Source organism: Diplotaxodon limnothrissa, linkage group LG23 (genome assembly GCF_057381915.1).
Source record: "Diplotaxodon limnothrissa isolate DT_005_m linkage group LG23, D_limnothrissa_male_GT1.1, whole genome shotgun sequence".
Taxonomy (NCBI): Eukaryota; Metazoa; Chordata; class Actinopteri; order Cichliformes; family Cichlidae; genus Diplotaxodon; species Diplotaxodon limnothrissa.
In genome coordinates this window covers 49,128,479-49,147,641 of record NC_140617.1, presented here as the reverse complement: position 1 = coordinate 49,147,641, position 19,163 = coordinate 49,128,479, and the positions used below count along the sequence as shown (strand labels likewise).

The window sequence follows — 19,163 nt, the reverse complement described above, 5'->3', positions numbered from 1 at the left end:
AATGGGCTGAGTGTGATATGAAAGCTCATATCGATGGTTGTATAGTCACATCTCTGAGTAATCTGGAACGAAGCTGACATACCAGACGTTTCTTTTCAGTGCTGTTTACTATTCCATGCTATGGCTTTTATGATAAGCATCAATCAGATTCCAGGGTCTGGGCTCTGTAACATCTTAAACACGCTTTAAGAATATGACAGCTGTGATGCAAGAGCAATGGCTGAGTGGTGACACAATGAAAGCTAACTACTAAGGACAAAGGTTGAACAAAGGTGGGAAAAGAAGACTTTACTAATATTCTTATGAAATGAGTGATGTTGAGCATTTAGTCTGCATCACTCGCTGGGCCCACGTCCTCATTTTAGGTTTGACAGCGTTTTTTACTAGATAAAGGCAAATGGCTTCAAGATGAACTGAGCCGCCGTTTGGGGAAGGCTTCGGAGGGGGCTGGGCCTTTCTTTTTTCTTTGCTATGAGCCCAGAGTGATGTACAATGCTGCATATTGCAAATACAGTACAGATGGAGTCCATTATGTCAACAAATGAGTGCCAGTGTGAGGAAAGTGTGAGGTAGTCACAGGACATGACAGGGGGAAGTTAGCCGATGCCCACTGAGTGATACCAGCTCTTTAAGCTCTAAAATCTTTGCTGTTATTCTCCTTCACTTTGATTTACATGTGTTGGGGATATTTTTGCTTTGTTTTCTCAGAGTGTTCATGTGGATGAGGTAATTTTGTGGTCCCTTTTATTATCCTCCAAACCTGTGGTGCTGCTTTTCATTCAGAGAAAAACAAGCATGTCATCTTGTCTATACGCAATTACTAAAAAATCATTTGTAGCTTGCAATTATCTTAACTATTCTTTGGTTGTCATAGCATTTACTCAGCGAACGATAGCGTACTCATCTAGCACAGATCTCTGAGAAAACAGGACAGGTCCCCACCCTATGCAGCCTTTGTTGTTGCTGCTGCAGCCAGCTTCTGTCGTCAGAGGAAAACAGTATTAGATCACAGAGGTTTCAGGAGCAATAGACAATTAAAATGAAAAGAAAAAGAAGAGAACAACTGTGCTTCCCTTTGGCCATTGTATCTCCTGTTATTGGCTGCAGCACAGCTATGTTTATGTGTAGGCTGATGCTGCGAGAGGCATCCATCTCCATTCTGCCTTCTGTATATGGAGAGTAGCAACGAAAGCTAATAAAATTTCAAATGTAAGGCAGGGCAAGTTTATTTCTATAGCACAATTCAACAACAAGGTGATGCATAGTGCTTTACAGAGACATTAAAAAACAAAAACAAATAAAAAGCATGATTTAAAATTGATTAAAAAAAAGTAGATACAATCAGTAATGCTAAAGAAAGTAATGCTTTCTTACCAAAAATTACTCAAACAATTCAAAAACTCAAATGACAACAACTTTCCAACAAGTAGTAAAAACCAACAGAGCGCAGGCCCAAAAAGACAAAAGCTGCTAATCCATTAGTACTCGCCACGGCTCGCCACAACTCGGTTTGCCATTACAATTGAGTAGTCTAGGCTCTCTGAGGTATGGAGGCCTGTCTCCCCTCACCACACTCCCTGCCGGTGGCTGATGCCCTCAGACGTTGGTGTGTCGGTGGTTCTTGGTGTCTGGGGCTGGGCGCTCATGTATGTACCGACTCACTCCTGGTGGCCGATTGGCGGGGCCTGGCGCCTGTAGCTGGGCTGGGCTCTTCTGGGGGGTGCAGTACCCTCAGGCCTCTGGGCCTGAGGCCCGGTCCTCTCTGGCACAGCTGGCTGCCGGCAGAGCCCGCGGGCACGTCACTGCAACCCCCTCTGGCCTCTGCTCCGTGGCTGCTGGGTGACCTCTCGTTTGGGGCTCTCCTCAGCTCTTCCCAGGAGGGTGGCACGGTTGTCCCCCCAGTGGTCCTCCTTGGGTCCTCGTACTCTGGGGCCTCTGGATGTCTGGGGTCTGGATCTCAAACTGAACTAAATTATGTGCATGCAGGTTTTAAGGATTTCAATATGTGTATTATAATATACTGAGTCTTTAATACTCTGAATGGAAGAATGTTGACAGTAGATTTACTAACCCTGCGCAAATTTGCGTAAATCCCCTGGTGTGTGTGTGTGTGTGTGTGTGTGTGTGTGTGTGTGTGTGTGTGTGTGTGTGTGTGTGTTGGCATAAACAGGTGGAGATTGCTGATTTAATAAAGTTTCACCTCCCTGTTCTGAGTGGTGAGTTTTGTCTCATGTTATGTCGAGGTTAACCCAAGCCCAGGGACGAAACATGAATTTGGGTGTGTCCATTCTTTCTTGTGTTCATTGTCCTTGTTGTTGCGTTGTGTAAGTTGCTCTTTGTTTTTTTGTTTTTTTTCTTGTGTTGGGGTGGCACTATGTGAGAGGACTTTAACTGTAACTGAAGAAAAGTCGAACAGGTGTAAGAAAGATGACCTCATACCTTTTGCAAAGTTCTTTGCTTAAGATTTAGGTTTTGCTTGTCATGGTCCTGGGCCATGTGGGCCCAGTATTCTTAGTTTTCATGTATTTTTGTATTTTGTTCCTTATTTAGGCCATGTTTTCTGAGTTGCCCTGTTGTGTTGTTCCCTAAGTGTTTTCCCTTCATGGCTCTCTCCCCCCTGTGTGCCCTCTATGTATTTATGAGCCCTCGTCTCCCCTTGTGGTTGTTTCATGTTTCCCCAGCCCGTTACGTCTGTGTTTCCCCGTGCTCTCTCTCCTCCTGTCTGAACCTCTGTGCCTGTACATGTCATGTTCAGTTCACCCCGCCCTGTCTCGTTATGATTATCAGTGTCACCTGTGTTCCCCGTGTGTGCCCACTTTCCTCGTTTACCCTCTGTGTATTTCTGTCTGAGTCTCCCTCTGTTCGGCGTCGCGTTCTCCCTCATGTTGTGTGTAATTCTCCCCGTGGTTCGGTTCCCTTGTACAGTTCATGCTTTAGTTTTCCCAGTTTTAGTTTATTTGTATTGCCTCCCGTGGCCAGCAATAAAGCTGTGTTTTTGAGTTTATCCCCGTGTCTGCGAATCTGCATCTTGGGTCCTTCCCCTGCCTGCCACACAACGTATCATGACAGAAGAACGCGACCACAACATGGACCCAGCAGTTCACAACCCCTCCGCGGACCTCCAGTACGATCTGACCATGTCAGACCCAGCGGACAGTCCGGACGAGATTGGGGAGGAGCTGCAACGGCTCTGCCGGCTCATGACGCGCATCTGTGGGTGCACGGACCCCAGAGTGGTGTCCACCGGGTTGGCGGCCATTGACGCAATCCTTCAGCAAGCGCCACAGCTCCGGCGGTTTCCCCAGCTTTTTGAGGCGTTCGACTCTCTGGCCCCCCTGAAGGAGGAGCTTCGCGCCCGCACGCTGGCCCAGAGGGTGTTAAACGCCGCCTCCGCACCTACGACTCCGACCCGCAAACGGTTGTCGTTGCCGCTGCCTCGCGAGCCGGAGGCAGTCAGAGTAGGGACTCTGAGGCTGACCGCTGCACCGCCATCAACTCACAGTTCGTCTCCGCCACTGTCAAGCTACATAGCCCAGCGCACCGAGATGGTGGAGGCCACAGATTTCGACGACGATGAGCGACAGCAGGTATTGCTAGCTTTACGGGAGGACGAGCTTCGTTGGAAGCCCTGGCTCATTTCAGAGGAGGAACTCACACCTGTTGCACCGCCTCGGACCAGCCGCTCGCCCTCCCCACACTGCTCAGACTTTACTTCGCCTGCCTCTTTTCTGGCAAGGATGTGGGCGGACGACGAGGAGATCGCCGCCACATCACCCTCTGCTTCGGTGGCTCCAGCATCCATCGTACACACTTCCAGAATGAACCGGCGTCAGCGCCGCCGTCGCGCACTGCTACGTCCTGTCTCGCCCTCCACGAAGCGTCCCGCGGACGCTGTGGGGGTCCTGGACGTCGATCACGAGGGGCAGCAGCACGCCGCAGGCGCACAGCTAGTGGAAGAGTTCGGGAGGGAGCCGTGGCTCGCTCCTGATCATGACGAGCGCTCTTTCCGGGGGACTCGACTGGCTCTTGGGGGTCCCCGGAGTTGCCAGGGACTTCCACCGCTCACCCCGCCCGCTTCCACGGATAGAAGGAAGCGGCACTCTCGCCGCCGGCACCCTGAGCCTGCCATTTCTCGGACAGTTTTTTCTGAGCCTGCTCCTTTTCCTGCTCGCGTTTCTCCTCCCAGGCCAGTTCAGTTAGCTCCCTCGCAGCCACCCTCAGTTCAGTTAGCTCCCTCGCAGCCACCCTCAGTTCAGTTAGCTCCCTCGCAGCCACCCTCAGTTCAGTTAGCTCCCTCGCAGCCACCCTCAGTTCAGTTAGCTCCCTCGCAGCCACCCTCAGTTCAGTTAGCTCCCTCGCAGCCACCCTCAGTTCAGTTAGCTCCCTCGCAGCCACCCTCAGTTCAGTTAGCTCCCTCGCAGCCACCCTCAGTTCAGTTAGCTCCCTCGCAGCCACCCTCAGTTCAGTTAGCTCCCTCGCAGCCACCCTCAGTTCAGTTAGCTCCCTCGCAGCCACCCCCAGTTCAGTCTCCAGTGTCACCCCCAGTTCAGTCTCCAGTGTCACCCCCAGTTCAGTCTCCAGTAGCTCCAGTGCCGCCTGTAGCGCAGGCCCCAGTAGCTCCAGTGCCGCCTGTAGCGCAGGCCCCAGTAGCTCCAGTGCCGCCTGTAGCGCAGGCCCCAGTAGCTCCAGTGCCGCCTGTAGCGCAGGCCCCAGTAGCTCCTGTAGCCCAGTCCCCGATAGCAGTACGGTCCGCTGGTCAGCTTAACATCCAGCCAGGGGTCTCAAATCTCTCTGGCTCTGCATCAGCTCCTGCTGGGAGCTCGGATGAGCTCATCCAGGACTCCGCGGCTCCCACGCCGCCATCTACCTCGTCAGCTGGAGGGTCCGAGGGGCCCGTTCAGCCTCCTGTCTCCGCTGGAGGGTCCGAGGGGCCCGTTCAGCAACCTTCCTCGTCAGCTGGGGGTTCAGGAGAACCGCACCAGCCTCCTGTCTCCGCTGGAGGGTCCGAGGGGCCCGTTCAGCAACCTTCCTCGTCAGCTGGGGGTTCAGGAGAACCGCACCAGCCTCATGCCACGTCAGCTGGAGGGCCCGAGGAGCCCATCCAGCCACCTTCTGCTACGCCTGGTCCAGCCAGTGCTTCGTCAGCTGCAGCTCCAGCCTGTGCTTCGTCAGCTGCAGCTCCAGCCTGTGCTTCGTCCGCTGCAGCCTCAGAGCCTTCGTCCGCTGCAGCCTCAGAGCCTTCGTCCGCTGCAGCCTCAGAGCCTTCGTCCGCTGCAGCCTCAGCCTGTGCTTCGCCTGGTCCCGCCTCGACTGGTCCTGTGCCCACCGGGCCTCGGCCAGTACGCCTGACACTGGAGAGCCGCCGCCGCTGCCTTGCGCGCGGCCGGCCCCCTGAACTGCTCCGTCGTCTCCTTCGCCGCCGCCGCTGCCTTCCGCGCGGCCGGCCCCCTGAACTGCTCCGTCGTCTCCTTCGCCGCCGCCGCTGCCTTCCGCGCGGCCGGCCTCCGGACCAACTCTGCCACCTGTGCCACCCGCCTGGTCGGCCCCCCGACCGTGTGACCCGTGAACTCTGGTGCCTGTGGGCTCTGGGTCGGCCCCCTGAACTTTATTTTGACTATGGTCATGTGCTCCCGTGTTTCCTGTTGTTTATTTTGTTTCCCGTTCTGGTCCCTCCGTCCTGGTCCCCCGCCTCCCGCCCTGGGTGGGTTGTTTTCTGTTTTTGTTTTTGTTTCTCGGGTTTGGGCTGTCGGGAGCCAGCCCTTTAGGGGGGGGTGGTGTCATGGTCCTGGGCCATGTGGGCCCAGTATTCTTAGTTTTCATGTATTTTTGTATTTTGTTCCTTATTTAGGCCATGTTTTCTGAGTTGCCCTGTTGTGTTGTTCCCTAAGTGTTTTCCCTTCATGGCTCTCTCCCCCCTGTGTGCCCTCTATGTATTTATGAGCCCTCGTCTCCCCTTGTGGTTGTTTCATGTTTCCCCAGCCCGTTACGTCTGTGTTTCCCCGTGCTCTCTCTCCTCCTGTCTGAACCTCTGTGCCTGTACATGTCATGTTCAGTTCACCCCGCCCTGTCTCGTTATGATTATCAGTGTCACCTGTGTTCCCCGTGTGTGCCCACTTTCCTCGTTTACCCTCTGTGTATTTCTGTCTGAGTCTCCCTCTGTTCGGCGTCGCGTTCTCCCTCATGTTGTGTGTAATTCTCCCCGTGGTTCGGTTCCCTTGTACAGTTCATGCTTTAGTTTTCCCAGTTTTAGTTTATTTGTATTGCCTCCCGTGGCCAGCAATAAAGCTGTGTTTTTGAGTTTATCCCCGTGTCTGCGAATCTGCATCTTGGGTCCTTCCCCTGCCTGCCACACAACGTATCATGACATTGCTGGTCTTCCTGGCTGACTGCAAAGTCCCTCTGTGCAAGTTGGTGCTTCGATGGAGGAACTGCAAGTAATGCATCTCATAAAGGAGCTAGAGTTGCTCATTTAGGAACTGCTCATAAAGTTAGAGGTCATGCATTAAAGGAGAGAGCTCAGGAAATGGAGGAGCTGCATCTGCCAGTCCTTCCACTCTTTAGTCAGCCCCTCAGTCATCATCCCCTAAGCCAGAAGACAGCTTTGATGTGAGCAGTCACAAATTAGTCCCACCTTTCAGAGACTCTGAAGAAGATTCACATTTCACAGCATTTGAGCGCACTGCAGGTACATTACAATGCCCAAAGAGTGTGTAGTCTCTTTTTTTGCATGACACTGGTTTCATGGCGGTGTCCTACTGTTTCCAGCTCAGCCTTACAGTGGCAGAGATGGGTTAGCGTGTGGAGTTCTGCATGGTGTATGCGTCATTGCATTTCATTCAGTAGTTGTCCCAGATTGTGTCAGACAAATTTAAAATCGCTGTGCAACCTCAGTTGCAGTTGCGGGTATTGACATTATTCTCTGAAATGGTTTGGCAGGCAGTGAAGTCTTTCCATTCCCTGAGGTCATCGAAACACCACTGACAGATACGAGTGTCATGAAACTCTGTTCCTCAATTAAACTTATGGTCGTGTCTCAAGTCTAATGTTGTGAAAGTCTGTCTCTCATTCCATCCATGTCAAATTACAGACAAACCAGATCATGTGAGTCCTGACACGCCATTAAAACTGATCGCAGGTATTGGAGAGCTATTCGAGCACGTGATTGTTGACTGTGTCGGCTCTTTTCCAAACACAAAATCAGGAAACCATCACATTCATGTCATTGTGCTTTAAAACCTGCACGACTGTGAAAGTGCTTATCAGGTTTATTCAACCGTTGGGTCTCCAAAAGACGTCTAAACAATCAGGCCACAAACTTCATGTACAAAATGTTTACCCAAGATGTGACAGAACTTTACGTCCAGCACTTGTTACACAGAGAGCCAGAGTGCATGAGAAATGTTCTACCAAACCCAAAACATTGCTTTGCATGAGTGCCATGAGCAGAGATGGGCAGTAACGCGTTACTGTAATCTGATTACTTTTTTTCAAGTAACGAGTAAAGTAAGGGATTACTATTGCAAAAACGGTCATTAGATTACCGTTCCTTTCCCGTAAGCACGCTGCGTTACTGCGTTACTAAAGCCGTGATTTTTTTTGCGAGTGTCTCATGACAGTGACGTAAGCGAGTGCGACGTTCGTGACAACAGCTGTGTGCAGATCAACAATGGATCATATATCATTTGCGGGAGAGAGTATGAGCGTGCAGCGTTTAAAGCGTGGAAGTACTGACCTTACTTTGAGTTTAGTGTCCGCTGTGCGTGAGAAGAAAACAACTTTTTACAGCAAAAAAGCCCCTAAACTTCCAACAAGCACCGAGTAGCTACGACGTAATGGGAAACTCACAGAGACACTGCCGTATCCTTCCACTGACCGCGGCACACCTGCACCAGGGTAAACCTCCGCCTACCGCAGTCCTGCTTTACAGGTGAAAATAGAGCAACAGGACCGCTGAGTCTTTGACTTTATTTATTTTCTGCTGTTTTACTTGCATCTATTTGAAAGACTGAGTGTAAACACAAAAAATATTTTATTTTATGAGCTGGAATGTGCAGAAAATAAGTTTAAATAGGTTTAAACAAATTTCTTCCAGTCAGAGAATGTTGCATATAATTAAATCTCTGCTTGATGCATAAAGTTAAAAGATTAAAACTAATAAAACAAGTTTTAAAAAGAGACTTTTCCATTTGATTATATTTCGTATGATGGATTATGCAGAAAAAGTAGAATTGGGCTGAAAGATCTATCGCTTTATCACCTCTTCAGGTTGTAAATCGTGTTTTTAAAAAGTAACTAAGTAATTAATTACTTTTGAAAATAAGTAATCAGTAAAGTAACGGGATTACTTTTTGGGGAAGTAATCAGTAATTAGTTACTGATTACTTTTTTCAAGTAACTTGACCAACACTGGCCATGAGAGGTCATCGCTTCTGCTGTTTGCTACCAGAGATGTGTCAGGAATCTTTGGGGTTCAGTCTTCCTGATTTAGTTTTTGGTCACATGGTGCACATTTTGTTACGTCTGCTGAAAGTCCAATCCAGAAAGAAGCATTTTGGACTACTTTACTTTGTTTGTGACTATAAATTCTTGTGACGCTGACTCAACAGAGAAAACAAACTTTGGCAAAAAGTGATTGGTGACTTCCTGAGTCCTTGAACCTCCAGTTGACACCCAGAAAACAGACCAGATGAGTATGAGAAGTCTGAACAAAAGTTGTTGGGGAACATATTCTGATATCTTCTAATATGTTTGTTGTTTTGGAGCATTTTGTAAATAGTTTGTGAATGTTGAAATGAGTCAAAGTTAGACAATTGTCTATAGTTTTACTCTCAGTTAGGGAAAACTAGGCAGCATTAGAAATGAGTTTGGTTTTGAACTGCTCATTTCTACAGCAAATATACTGCCGTCTCATATTTTCAGTGGTTCCGTGTTGCTGGTCTTTTCTTGGGGGGTGGTTGGAGTGGGGAGTGGCACCTCATGTTATAGAAAGTGTGTACATTATTGTACATTATTGTACATTATTGTACTTTATTGAGCCCCGTGGGGAAATTGCTCTCTGCATTTAACCCATTCACTCAGTGAAGCAGTGGGCAGCCATTGGGCGCCCGGGGAGCAGTGTGTAGGGACGGTACCTTGCTCAGGGGTACCTCAGGGTAGCTGTTAAGGGGAATCGAACCCCCGACCTTCCGATCATGGGGCAACCACTCTACCTACTGAGCTATCCCTGCCCTAAATGTGGAGGTTACCCTTTGTCTGGGGATCTAACACTAGGCTAAGCTAACATATCTGCATTCCTCTGTGCTTTAAACATGATAGTAACTGTTTCATGACATTATCATACATTAAAAAAATCAGAGTATTTCTCGGAAATTGTATCGAACCCAATATCCTGAATCAGTGACACATGGGGGGAAAGGAAAGGGCAGATGTAATGAGAACTAGCAGATACTGCTGAGTAGTTGGGACCAAGGCACTGGCACAGTCTGTCAAAGGCACACAGAGCAGCATTTGCAGAGCAACATCTGTAAGTGACAGATGACTCCACTCACCATCATCCACTCACCGTCTTCATGTGTACAAGATCAAAAGCATGTTTTTCAGGGTTTTTCTGCCCTTTTTTTTCTGGTAGCAGAATGTGAACTGCAGCTCCAGCCGTCGGCCTTTCTGTGTCATGTCAGAAGACATTACCTCATACCCTGACTCACAAGCAAAGTGGATAGCTGCTGCTCACCACTGTCGTGAGGCGACAGCAGTGACAGCATATTCTTCTCTCTCCTCACGTGCTGTCATCGCTGCACAACCAGGGGGAAGAGTTCTGGAGTGGTAATGACCTCCTCCCAGCAATAGCTGTCCTTGCAGAAACTGAGGAGTTATAGAGAAGCAGGAAGAAGAGGCTGCTTGGGAGGCTGAGCACTTTGCCTCTGACTACAAGAGAGGCTGGTAAAGGATTGGAACAGAAGAATTTAGAATGAAATACTAGAATAAAGAGGAATCACACAGAATACGCAAGACAGCTATGTGACTAAAAAAGAGTTTTAAATAAAAGTAACAAACTATCAGCTTCCTGTCTCCCTCTCTGTTATTCTTAACTTCTCTGCAATAAGCTACAAAAATCTAACTTTGTTAAAACTGTTATATGTTTAATTGTGCTCTTTGTTTGTGAGCAGGTACTATGCAGTGGTTTGAGTTCTCTCCCTCAAAGCAGTTGCCCACTGAAGGAATCAAATCAAATCAAATCAAATCAAATCACTTTTTATTGTCACATCACATGTGCAGGCACACTGGCACAGCACATGCGAGTGAAATTCTTGTGTGCGAGCCCCACAAGCAACAGAGATGTGCAAACACAACAACACAAACGAGCAAAATACAAGAATGGCCAACCTGAAACTAATAAATATATGTACAATATATAATAGTGTATGCATTTCTGGATGTGTATGCTAAATATTTTTCTACGTGTGTGTGTGTGTGTGTGTGTGTGTGTGTGTGTGTGTGTGTGTGTGTACACATATTTTACAAATTAAATAGAGTAAACAGTATGGAGTGCATAATGTTGAAGTTCCAGTAGTGAAGCTGAGGTGTCTATGACGTGTTCAGCAGTCTGATGGCCTGGTTGAAGAAGCTGTCTCTCAGTCTGCTGGTACGGGACCGGATGCTGCAGAACCTCCTTCCTGATGGAAGTAGTCTGAACAGTTTATGGCTGGGGTGACTGGAGTCCTTGATGATCCTCCCCGCTTTCCTCAGGCACCGCTTCCTGTAGATGTCTTGGAGGGAGGGAAGCTCACCTCCAATTATCCGTTCAGAGCACCGCACTACTCGCTGGAGAGCTTTGCAGTTGTAGGCGGTGCTGTTGCCATACCAGGTGGTGATGCATCCAGTGAGGATGCTCTCAATGGCACAGCGATAGAAGGTCCTGAGGATGCGGGGGCTCATGCCGAATCTTTTCAGTCTCCTGAGAAAGAAGAGGCGCTGCTGCGCCTTCTTCACTGTTTTGTTTGTGTGTACTGACCACGTAAGATCCTCAGCCAGGTGTACTCCAAGGAACAGGAAGCTGCTCACTCTCTCCACAGCAGCGCCGTTGATGGTGATGGGGGTGTGTACTTCTCTGCACCTCCGGAAGTCCACTATCAACTCCTTTGTCTTTGCGACGTTGAGGGTGAGATGGTTGTCTTGACACCAGTGGGTCAGGGCGCTGACCTCCTCCCTGTAAGCCGTCTCATCACCGTTGGTGATAAGACCCACCACTGTAGTGTCGTCCGCAAACTTCACAATGATGTTGGAGCTGTTAGTGGCTGTGCAGTCGTAGGTGTAGAGTGAGTACAGGAGAGGGCTCAGTACACACCCCTGTGGAGCACCAGTGTTCAGTGTGATGGGGGATGAGGTGATGCTGCCCAGTCTGACCACCTGGCGTCTGTCAGACAGGAAGCTAAGGATCCAGCTGCAGAGGGAGCTGCTCAGTCCTAGATCCTGCAGTTTCCTGTCCAGCTTCGAGGGAACGATGGTATTGAATGCTGAGCTGTAATCTACAAACAGCATTCTCACATACGTGTCTCTCTTCTCCAGGTGTGACAGGGCAGTATGTAGTGTCAGGGCTATGGCATCATCAGTGGACCTGTTGTGGCGGTATGCGGACTGTAGAGGGTCCAGTGAGTCGGGTAGTGCAGAGCAGATGAAGTCCCTGACCAGCTTCTCGAAGCATTTGCTTACGATGGGGGTCAGGGCTACAGGTCGCCAGTCGTTCAATGAGGAGATGGTGGAGGATTTGGGTACAGGGACGATGGTGGCCATTTTGAAGCAGGCTGGGACTACAGACAGAGAGAGGGAAAGGTTGAAGATGTGCGTGAACACTCCAGCCAGCTGAGCCGCGCATGACCTGAGGACGCGGCCGGGAATCCCGTCCGGACCAGTAGCTTTGCGTGCGTTCACCTTCCTGAAGCACTTCCGCACATCCTCCTCAGACACAGTGTGCGCACTGACGTCATCGACGTCAGAAAAAGATTAACGAGAGCAGTGAGACTGAAACTCAAACAGATGTACGGAAACTGGTCTTAAAAAAACACACACACAAAATTGTGCAACACTATTACGTAAGGATTCTTCCTCTTGGATAGTATGATAAAATTAAAACAATGTAGAGGAAATCCTTGTTGATGCGTGGTCAAGAACTAAATTCTGGAAGATTTAAGAACAAAAAGCTCGGAGCAGAGCATGGTTACATATGATAAGATCTGAAGGGGTTTTGAATCCTAATTAGGAAGGATGGGGTCTATGTCTGGATTCATTTGGGGTATTTTCTTACCTTTCTTTGTTCTCTATGAACAAAGAAAAGCAAACGATAAAGGCCTGGCAGTACTTATATTTTTGTTCGGGTAGGAACATCTTTACACATATTAGTGACTGTTAACTGTTCTGTGTTTGTTTCTAATTAACTGTTATCTCTTGTCTTGGGTAAGGAAAGCTGTGAGATGTGACATGAAAGGTGTGTTTGAGAGTGAGGCTCTTTTCTTTGTTGCAGCTCTGCTTCTTTGCCACAGATTCAGCAATCAGTCCCTGTGGTACAAAGTAACTGGAAAGCTTTTGTTAGCTAATTAGTGATATTACTGAGATCACAACTAGTTGAGTCACTGCAGTAGCTTGTAGCATTCCTTTCAAACTATAATGACTTGACTTGAAATTCTTCAGTGCTGCATTATTTCCACAGTGGTCTGAAAGTCAACAGCAGCAGTCAAACTCAATAATAGCTACATGCTCACATTTTGAATGTCAATACTAAAAAGGCTATTTGAAAGGAAAGTGTATTTAATTCTTTGCCAATGCAATGTGTCTTTATTTTAATAATTTCCAACAAGTATGTAATTTGGAGGGAATTAAATTGAGTGTTTGCATGTGATAAATGTGTATTACCTTCCTTTAGCTGTGTTCAGCTTTTATAAAGTGTTAGCTTTTGTACACAAACCATCTGCATGCCCCCCTTCCCTGTATCCATGAGCTCTGTGGTCTTCCTCATTTGCTCCTGCCTTTGTTAAATATATCCCTCCCCTGCACAAACCATCTCAGCCTTGCCTCTCCAACTTTGTCTCCAAAGCGTTCCACCCGAGGTGTCCCTCTGTTGTACCCATATGTAGTCCGGTCTATTCTGGTCATCCCCAACAAAATCCTTAAAATATTGAACTCTGCCACCTCCAGCTCTGCCTCCTGTCTTTTTGTCAGTGCCACGGTTTCCAAACCATACATGAAAGCATGTCTTTCTGCCATCGTGTAAACCTTCCCTTTCTCTCTTGCTGCTATCCTTCTGCAATAAATCACCCCTGATACTCACCTCCACCCTTCCTGTACTCTCCCTTTCACCTCTTTTGTGCACCGTCTGTTGTTTTGGGTGACTGACCCCAGTAACTATGCCTACTCTTTGCAGCTTCAGTGTTACAACCAAAAAATGAAAATGACGAGCTGAAAACGAATGCTAAACGCTTCACAGTGCCAAACTCCATAGTTCACACTAATTAGTGCAGCACACAAAAAACATTTGTCACAATACTGTTGCTGCAGCGCACTGGGAAATTTGTTAGAAAAGACCAATCACTAAGGGTAATTGGACTCAGCTGTGCAGTTACAAGTCAATATGGTAGAAAGCATAATGCAACAGAAGATGTAGAAATAATAATTTCACACTCAGTGCAACAAGATCCAGAGATATACGACACAAACTGAAACTTTATTTTATGTCCAATCAATTAAGGGTCTTTTCCTCCTGGTCATATAGTGAGAGATGCGCCACAACACTGACATGTGAGGTAATGCGCATGCACATTTGGATCCTGACATGTATGATCCACACAAGCATAGTTCTTGCTCCCCCGCATTGGGCAGCCGATATTGGCCTGACCCAATATTGACATGTGCTACTTTTTGACACATTATAGCAGGTTAATTTTAGCAACAGGGTGGATTGAGTTGTACACTTGTCCTGTGGAAACAACAAGACCAGAGCAGAGCAATGTGAGATGTGGAAAAAGGTGTAAATGATACACTGACGGCCGTCCAGCAGGGAATTTGATGTTAAAGTGGTGCGAGCTGATGAGTGTTTGATGACTTCTTACACCCGTCTCCAATCACCCTGCCGGCACAGACACGATCGAGCTGCTCGGCCTGCAGAGATTGTTGTCCCTTCACACTAGGCATCTGCTTCAGCCCAGTGTCACACATTTACTCACTCACTGAGTCAGGCACCATTGCATGTTAGCACCTTCTCAACATCTGCTGCAAATATCTGTGTGAATCCTTTGAACTGCAACACTCAGGCAATAGTGAGGTGACAATACTGCCGTGTTTACAGGTGTTTCACAGACGATTCTCATTCTACCTGTTTTGTTCTTCCTTTGGTGCAGATCCACACTGGAGGATGAGTGTGAGAGCAGCATTATCACAGAAACAACTTCTCACTGAAATGTATCTAAAATTGCAATTCTTAAATAAAAAGTCATTTTATTTATATAGTTCCAGTTCACAGGTGCTTTATAGAATACGCTACAGACCATCCTGTGTTAAATAACTAATAACAAATAACATTGTATTTATATATCACCTTTAAGTTAACAATTCATAAAGGTGAAACAGACAACATAAAACAGGCAAAAATGAACCAAAAGCGGTTTTAAAAAGGTGAGTTTTGAATTGTTTTTTAAAAACACAGTTCTGAGTCCACAGTCTCAGGCCACAGTGGCAAAAGCTCTGTCACCCTTAGTTCTCATGTTAGTCTGTTTCATAGCAAGTAAGTCCTGATCAGATGACCAGTCAAAACCAGGATCTTAAAATGGACTCTGAGTTCAATAAGAAGCCAGTGTAGCTCAGATAGCAGCGGTGTCACATGTGAATACTGGATTTAGTCAAAAGCCCAGCTGCAGTGTTTTGCACAACCTGCAGAAGCTCCAGGGAACCTTAGACACATAAGCAGTGAGTTACAATAGTAGAAGCGCGAAGAAATAAATGTACGTATAGCAATCAGAGCAAAATAAAATAGTGCCTAACTCAGCCACATTTCTTAAATGATAAAAACAAGACCGAACCAGAGAATTCACATGCCCATCCAAATGCGAGAGTCGAGTCAAAGGTGACACCAAAATTCCTGATAGAGGATTTAACATAGACCGAGAGAGGACCAAGGACTTTCACTATCTGGGATTAAAATCTGTCCGGAGCACATACGAGGACTTCAGTTTTCCCCTCGTTGAGTTGAAGGAAATTTGCAGCCAACATCTGATAGAATCTAAGCAGTCATTCAGAAGCTGAAGCTTCAATAAATCCTGGGGCTTAAAAGAAACATACAACTGAATGTCACCAGCATAACAGTGATAAGAAATGTTCTTGAAGGAGCCCATTATATGCTGGAGGGCGAGAAGACATACTAAAAACAATAAAGGCTCCAAAACCAAACCCCGAGGGACAGCACAAGTTAGGGAGGTAGAGGATGACCTAAAATCAGAGACCACCACAGAAAAACGTCGGTGATGTAGATATGAGAGCCACTCCAAGGCAGCTCCAGGTAGACCAACCCAATGTTTAAGCCTTTCAAGCAGGATGTGGTGGTCAACTGTGTCAAACACCGACGCGAGGTCCAACATAAGCAGAACAGATCATTTTCCTGCATCATTACTCATCAAAATGTCACTTGAGACCCAAAGAAGGGCTGTTTCCATGGAGTGAGCTCTGCGAAAGCCGGACTGAAACTTAGTGCAATGCTGTGGTTTTCAAGAGCTGCTATAAGCTGCTTAGCCACAACATTTTCTAGAAGCTTAGCAATTAATGGTAATTTGGAGATTGGTCTGTAGCTGCTCAAAAGAGAAGGGTCTAGCTGAGGTTTTTGTAAAAGTGGGAGAATAGCAGCATTTTTAAAATAAACCAGAACTATACCAGACGCCAGTGAAGAGTGGATTAGAGTGAGCAGATATGGACCGATAGCCTGGAAGACATTTTTGAATAATTATGCAGGTACAATGTCAAATGAACAGGATGCTTTCGCTGAATTCCCTAGTTAGAGAGAGATAGTTGACGATGGTTGGGCACAAAGGGTCTTTAACAGTCTCTCATAATTGACTGGGAGAGGAAGGGAAAGAAAAGTTGGAAAAGAGTGCACAGAGAGAATACAAAACAACAAAATAAAAAAACTGCGAGAGAGAGCAAACACAAGTTAATGGCATAGAATAGAAGTAACCCCTAACCCTAACCCTAAGAAGCACTGGAGGGTCAAAAACAGTGCATTAGAGGTCCAGTGGGCTGAGCCTAAGGTCTAGAATATGATTCAGGGTCACCCTAATCATTCCTGAGTGTAAGCTTTTTTCTTTTTATACTCAAAAAGTGAAATTTTAAGCCCACTGTTAAAAGCAAATGGGACATTCTGAATCCCAACTGGGAGCTGGCTCCACAGAAGACAGGCCTGATAGCTGAAGCGCTCCCATTCTACTTTTGGAAACTCAGGAATCACAAGTAAGGCTGTGCTCTCAGTGGGCTCTTTTTGCTTGATGCAGTATACAGGGGTCTTTGGAAGATATATAGGATCAAAACTTGATAAAACCTGCAGTTAGGGGTGATCCAGTGACCCTGAACGATTCCTCACTTGTGTCTGTGGGTTTTTTGGCTCAGACTGTAGGATTTCATTTGCACTGTGGACTCCACCCACAGCACTTTCTTACTCACCCACATTCATACAAGTACCTAACACTTTAAGTAAACGTTCACACACTCACATGCTGATGTAGGTATTGGGGGCAGTTTGGGGTTCAGCAAGGACAAATGCAAAATGCAGTAGTCGGGGATCAAACCACCAACTTTCCAAATAGACAATCCGCTGTACCTCTGAGCCACAGAAACGCCCCAAAGCTTGCAGTATTTGGTATTTCCAGATGGCTTCCCATCCAAGTACGAACGAGGCCCCATACCGCTTAGCTTCTGAGATCAGGCGTACTCATGGTGGCGAGGCCATAAGCCTTCCTATACTTTCTTTTTTGAACTTGACACATAAAGTGCCTTGAGATGATTATTGTTGTGATTTAGCACTATATTAAAAAACCTTTTTGAATTGAAAACTAGATGGGGTTTGTTTCAAGTGAAGGATTTTAAACTGAAATGAACAGTCAGTCAGTTTGGGAGAAACTCTCTCTGTAGTTCTTGGTAGTAAGCTTGTTGAGGCATTTTAAATCAGATGGTTTTCATGGAACTGAATCTTTGACTTTTGCATCACTTTGCTTTCTCCTAAATGTAACAGAATAATTTAGCTGTATTGGGAAACACTTTTTAATAGAGCAGGATGATGATAGAAATCTTAAAAATCAATCCAGTCAAACCCTAAGACGTTCCATTCTCTGTAGGAAAAGAAACAAAGTAACAAACACAGAACTGTCACCAGTTTGTTCATAATGCCACTCTACGATGCTTAAGTAACCAGATTGATGCTCATGAGTGATTTTTTTCCCTTTTTTTTTCTTTGTTACATAAAGATTTTAGTATTTGAATGTCTGGGTGCATGGTTAATCCAGAAAGGTGATTCTGCTGAAAGCTGAACAGAATCATCTTTCTGGCTACGCTGCCATTCTGACTGTCTTTTTGTTATTTGTCCTAATGTTCTCCTTCATCCGTTGTCTTTATCTGTTTTTTCATCTGTATTCTCTCCCTCTTTTTCTCATTCTCTGTCTCTCTCCTCTTCTCTTTTTTCCTCTCTGCAGTGCACACTTTTCCAGAACACCTTTTCCCCCCGGCTCCCAGGAAACTAAATATAGAGACTGGTGCAGACAGCTCGGCCTTATAACAAATGGTAAGCAGAGCAAAGCACGGCACAGTGCAGCAGAGCAGCGGCAGCGTTCATAAGGATATACTGTGGCTTCACTTCACTAAACAACACACCTCATGCAAACAGCAAACAAACCATATGGAGCGCACTTTCAATTCAAACCCGGAAACAACAACCATGAAGGAAATTTGATATTTAACACCGAGATAAGTGTTTTATATTTGTGTGTATCTGTATAACAAGGTGGTTGTTGAAAACAGCTTCATCAGAAGTGAACAACAACTGGTGTCAAGACAAGTTTCACTCATCCATATGTACAGATGAGTGACACATTTAAGAACAATATGCAAATAATTGAAATCCCATGTTATAGCCTTTGTAACAATAAGATCTCAGCTCCGTTGAACACCTATGGAAGTTTTTCTAACGACGTGTTAGACAGGGTTCTTGTTGGGCTCTGCCTGAAAATTTCAAGCACAGGAATAAACACGACAACATGAGACACTGAAAAGAGCAAAGGTCCTACCAGACCAGTCTGACTGGGGTTCATATGTGGGTCCCTGATCTGCAAACATTCGATAGTCTATTTCTGCGGCCTGTAGCTTTTCTACATGCAAGCCATGATCACCATGTGACTTCAAGTTATACACCTACAGCTGAAGCACAGATGGTTGTGAGGAACTAAAGGCCAGGGAGGTTGCAGCAACAGGTTTACATCGATAATTCATCTGTTACATGTCAGATATTTATGTACACATTTTGTGTACAAATTATGCAAAACTATCTTAACAGCTTGGTAGGTGTATAGCTAACTACTCTAGCTACTTTCCTCCTTGGTTTCAGACTGGCTGCTGTTTTTACTATTTAGTGCTGCATTCTGTACTTCACTGATCTGATGAGCAGATGCTAGCCTGTAGGAGATCATCATATATGGTTTGTCCAATGCACTTGTAGCTGCTCTTATCCTAACAATTTCCAGGGACTTCCAGGCTTCTACTACCAGCAGGATTTTGGCTTGTCCAGGTAACTTCAGGGGTAACCCTGGGTTTTCAGTACTATGAAAGCATTTCACTTCTTACTGGGGTAAATCGCCATGGTAACATGGTAACAAGTTCAACATACTCACACTCAATCCGGTTGTTAAGTCTGACATCACTAGCCGTGTCTGGGCCTAAACTCCGCTGCAGCGTTCTGCTCTACCAGGTGTAACTATTGAGTTTAACATCCAGGCATCCATGAAAATGGAATTTATGACATTTAACAGAGTTAGAAGTTAGCAGGGAGTTAGCTCGCTAGCTTCTATCTAAATACAATATAGCATGTCCTGACTGCGGGGTTTTGGAAACAAATTAAAACGTACAGCTCTGTTATCACTTCCAGC

At 46.4% G+C, this 19,163-nt stretch overlaps 2 protein-coding genes across 2 annotated transcripts in view; one reads left to right on the top strand and one right to left on the bottom strand.

Annotated features, from left to right (window-relative positions):
* Positions 1-19,163, bottom strand: part of nlgn4xa (neuroligin 4 X-linked a) — a 117,168-nt gene that overhangs the window by 60,500 nt on the left and 37,505 nt on the right. The gene's annotated exons all lie outside the window — the stretch shown is intronic.
* Positions 3,057-10,185, top strand: LOC146609006 (uncharacterized). The gene is made up of 2 exons (XM_085347771.1): positions 3,057-4,186; positions 10,167-10,185. The coding sequence occupies exons 1-2, from the start codon at positions 3,063-3,065 to the stop codon at positions 10,183-10,185; spliced, it is 1,143 nt and encodes a 380-aa protein (XP_085203897.1). The 5' UTR covers positions 3,057-3,062.